Source organism: Arachis duranensis, chromosome 3, assembly GCF_000817695.3.
Source record: "Arachis duranensis cultivar V14167 chromosome 3, aradu.V14167.gnm2.J7QH, whole genome shotgun sequence".
Taxonomy (NCBI): domain Eukaryota; kingdom Viridiplantae; phylum Streptophyta; class Magnoliopsida; order Fabales; family Fabaceae; genus Arachis; species Arachis duranensis.
Window position 1 is genome coordinate 127,525,728 of NC_029774.3, and position 4,615 is coordinate 127,530,342.

General features: G+C 37.5%; 1 protein-coding gene across 1 annotated transcript; it reads right to left on the bottom strand.

Moving 5' to 3' along the window:
• Positions 1-2,494: 2,494 nt before the first annotated feature.
• Positions 2,495-4,227, bottom strand: LOC107481413 (L-ascorbate oxidase homolog). Its single transcript, XM_016101692.3, has 2 exons — positions 2,879-4,227; positions 2,495-2,795 (listed from the first exon to the last, which is right to left on the bottom strand). The coding sequence occupies exons 1-2, from the start codon at positions 4,225-4,227 to the stop codon at positions 2,495-2,497; spliced, it is 1,650 nt and encodes a 549-aa protein (XP_015957178.1).
• Positions 4,228-4,615: the final 388 nt, after the last annotated feature.

A 4,615-nucleotide genomic window follows, 5' to 3' on the forward strand; every position in this document is an offset into this window, starting at 1 on the left:
CTAGCCTAAGTATTTCCTACCACATTACATATTAGATACGGGAAACCGAAACCATACCTTAGCCGATTTCCCAAGCTCAATCGGAGCACTTCCAAACCACTTATCCACAAGCTCTCAAGGCCTCAATACCTCTAAGAACAGATTTTTCACCACCAAATCCCTTTTTTAAACTTTTCAAAATCACCAATCAAGCTCCAATATTCACATATACACAACCTAAGCCACAATCATCATACCCATACACAACATCTCAATACCCAAACATCATAGAACAACAATTACACTAGGGTTGAGAATCTTACCACACCCAAGGTCCAAGGAGACAAGATTAACCTTCTCCTTCAAGAGAGTTAGGTCCTATAACATCAAAGAGTCCAAAATCTCAATATTTTTGTTCATAAAACTCGAAAACAAGGCTGGAATTTCGAAGAGCAAAACGTGGCTTACCTCAAGATTAATTGTATGAGTTTTGTAGAGCTCTCCGCGGTGAACGCGTAGCCGCAAACGGAGCGGCAATCGGAGCTCTAGATCAAAAGTTATGGTGGTTTGAAGATCAAGAGAGAGAAAGAACTTGAGAGAGTTCTCCCCTCCATGGCCTCCATTTTCAGCATGTGAGTGTGTTTAGTGAGGAGAGAGAATGCTGAAAAGTAGGGTTTTGGTTTAGTTATGTTGGGTCAAGGGTCCACTTTGGGTCCGGTTGGCCCGGTTTGGCCCGTTCGGTCCAATCTTGGTCCGAATTCTATAAAATTGGTACCGAAATTCTCGTCTCAATCTCCTCTATCATATTTAGCCACAAAAATCACATTTTGGGCTTTCAAGAATAAATTCTCATTTATGGGTTAATTAGCCGTTAATTAACCGGGTTTTACATCAAGGACCAAAATGAGTAATCGCGTGAATATCAGAGACCAAAATGGGTATTTAAGGCCCGTTTGGAAAACTTTAGAAGTAACTTTTTTTTAATTTTTGACTTATGAAAAGTAGTAGTATTAATGTCTGGTGTAATTTTTAAAACCAAATTGCAGCTTTCTAAGAAGCTATTTAGGAGCTTATAAAGAAGTTAAAAAAAATGATTTTTTTCATAATACTTCTATTTTTCATCATATTTTCATCACATTTCTATAAAATAAGCATTTTTAGAGTTAAAAATTCAAACACAAAATAACTTATTTATAAATTACTTTTAACATAGTTATTTATTGTTTAAGTTATTTTATTAAAAAGAGCTTAATTAAGTTGGTTACCCAAACTGAACCTTAGTCGTGTTTGGATATCAGACAAATTTTAGACGACACACATGTGACGTGTATCCTGCATGTATATATAATTGTAACTTAGTAAAAGATTAAAAAAACTCATTAGTGTGTCTAATATTATTCGTAGTTTATATTTTTAAAATGAATTTGGAAACAAAATTTTTTATTAATTAATTATTACAGAAAAGCAATTTAAATATTAATTTAAATAAAATACTAAAATGTAATTTTATTTTATCTAAAACAAATTATATTTTATATTAGTTCTAACAAATTTTTAGAATTTGACACATGTTACTATATTTTAAAGTGTGCTGTATCTTATGTTTGTGTCTGTGTATTATAGTTAAAAATATTCAGTACTTCTTAATTTGGGTATGTAAAATTTAACACTTAGTAGGACATTCCGGTTTAAGTTAGTTTACAGATATTTCTAGTTACAATAAAATTTTTGTTTGCCTACTGTTGCTCGAGTGAAAGGATACCTCTAAATACTTTTGGCCATGCTAAAAGAAAAGTATAAAACTAATTTGAAATACAATGATGCTAATAAACCACTCCTTTGGGAAGTTCAATTAATGTTTAATGCACGCATGATATTAAAGACTGCATTTCTTGTTTATTAAAATATATATATATATATATATAATTATGTTTGTAAAAATTCACATTAAAATTCAATCTCTAAGATAATTTTTTGAAAATATATATTTACTGTTGGTATTATTGTTGTGTTTTTAAATTATTTAAAGATATTTTTGTCAATAATAAAATTCAGATATATTTTTATCAACGTCCGAATAATTTGAAAATATTTTTATAGTAATTAACCCTATATATAGTTTAATCCAACCAAATTAAATTATAAAATTTAAATGAATAATGAGTAAAAATGACAAAGATAATTTTTATTAATATTAGACTAATTTAATTATATTTAGCTCTACCAAAATAGAAAAGAAAGAAAGTGTAGAAAAGTAAAGATGAAGATTAAAACTAAAATTTAAACTTCAAAATTCATAAATGAAAAGTACAAACTAGAATTAAACTACTACTGAGAAAAAAAAAAGAAAAGAAAAGGAAAAAAAAAAAAGAAAGAAAGAAAGAAAGAAAGAAAGAAGAAAGCTTATTGGGGCGCTAATGACATGGTTGATACATAACATTTATATCAACCTACACCACACAAGTTACGGAAGCATGCAGAAATATCTCCCTTTCCTAAACAAGCAACGATCACTCTAGTGGTACACAGGTCCCGGAACTGGCATATCCTTTACGATACCGCAGATTTGCTGCGTCAGGGGAAGGTTGTACTCATCCCTCAACGACTTCTCCGGTGACAACACACTAATGTACATCTGTTGTCCCAGGTAGCGGTTCTCCGCATTCTCCGACCTCAAGTTCCACATTCCAGCGTTGTCGAATGTCAACAAAATCGCCGACCATGAATTAGGGAACACTTGCACGGTGTGCCTGCTCACTGCATCAAGAAGGTTGTAGCTCTCTCTCCTTTCTGGGCTCCACCTTCCTTCCTCCATGCTGCGCAAACCATGTTTAATTTATTTGTCAGATATGTAACACAAAACTAACTAACTAACTAACCAACTCATTGATATACTTACCCGACGAGGAAGAAGGAGTAACCGCCAAGGTTGTAGGACTGGACGGATATGGTGGGGTTCTCAAAGATGATCTCAATGAAATCCCGGAAGGTGGCGGTGAGGACGTTAGGGGCGACGGTGATCTTGCTGATGAAATCGTGGGGATTGTCGCTGATGATGTTGTACTTGAAGACCTTATCATCAACGCCGTAGTACTGAGCGAGTTTGAGTGGAGTCTCGGGATCAACGTGGGAAACACCGTTGATGGCGTACCTGAGCTTGCCACGATCCCTGAAGACAGAGTTGACGAACTTGATGGTGCGAGTAATGTTGATCTGACCGTAATGGTAAGATCCCTGAGGGTTAGGCCTGGCAGCGCTAGCCGTAAGGTTCCACCTGAATGTCTTGAACTGGTTGAGAGACCAGAACCAGGTTATTGGAGCGTGTGGAATGAACAAGGAAGCGGCTTTATCGGAGCCTTCGTAGCCAATGAGTGCCTTTCCGTCAAGGAAGTAACCGGTGAAGCGAGTGGAGGCAACAACCACGTAGTCCCTTGGCTCCTGATTGGCGGTGACGAGAACGGTGAAGCACTGTCCGACGTGGACATCAAGGGACTCGTAGGTGTTCTGAACGGTGTGCGAGCCTTCTGTCTCAACAAGTGTCATGGGATGGCCTTGGATTCTGAAGTTCAAGGAGTCTTTGTTACCAATGTTGCAGATTCTGAGTTTGTAGGTCTTTCCAGCCTTCATTGTGTAGAGTGGTTTCTCTTTGCCGTCGAGTTTGGCAGTTTGACCGTTGATGAGAACACCGTCAGGCATTCCAATGGACTCGCCTCTGTCAAGGATCTGCTTGAGGGCCTTGTGTCCCTTGGTGTACCAGTCACCAATGAGGAACCAGTACTCATCCTCGGGATCTGGGTATGGAACTGGGATCAACAACCTGCTGAATATTCTCAAGCCACCAACACCACCAGCCATTCTATGGAGCCCAAGGCTTGGGAAGTAGAAGTAGCTACCGATCTGATCCTTCACCTGGAACTTGTAGGTGTAGTTGGTCCCCGGTTGGATGGGGCACATTGTTCCTGGTGTACCATCTTGCCATGAATTCTTCCTCAACTGGATGCCATGCCAGGTGAAGAGGAGAGGCTCGTCCAGGTTGTTGAAGACATTGACAACGATGTTGTTGTTGCTGGAGCAATTGATCTCAGGGCCAGGGAACAGGTTGTTGATGAGGATAGCTTGTTGTGGAGTACCCAATGGAGAAATCGTACCATAAGAGACATTCCATGTGTAGTAAACATATGGATCTTCAGCAATCACGGTTGCTGCATAGAGGCAAAACATTGCCACCAAAATGACTGCGCGAGCCATTTCAATGTTTTATTATTCCCTTTCAGGGGTTATTCTTTCTGGGATTATTCTTTTGGGAAGAAGTAATAGATGTTTGTATGCTTTTTATTCTTTTGATTTGATTAGTGCCGTGCCCCTAATTCCCCTTTTATACACACTTTCAGGTGCCTACCTGTCATTGGTTTCTAAGTTTCTTCCGAACTTGTGTCTCCACCACTGTGCTTTCTTGGTTCACCTTAAGAAACTACCTAATATTAGCAACACAGATGCAATTATTACGGGTTTGTATTGTTGGCGAAAATTCTTACTATCATGTGAGTATGGAGATTATTTATCTTCACTGTTTTTTTTTTTTAGTTTGACTCTAGATTCTAAATAACTGTGAATTATATTCGTCCTACATTAAGAT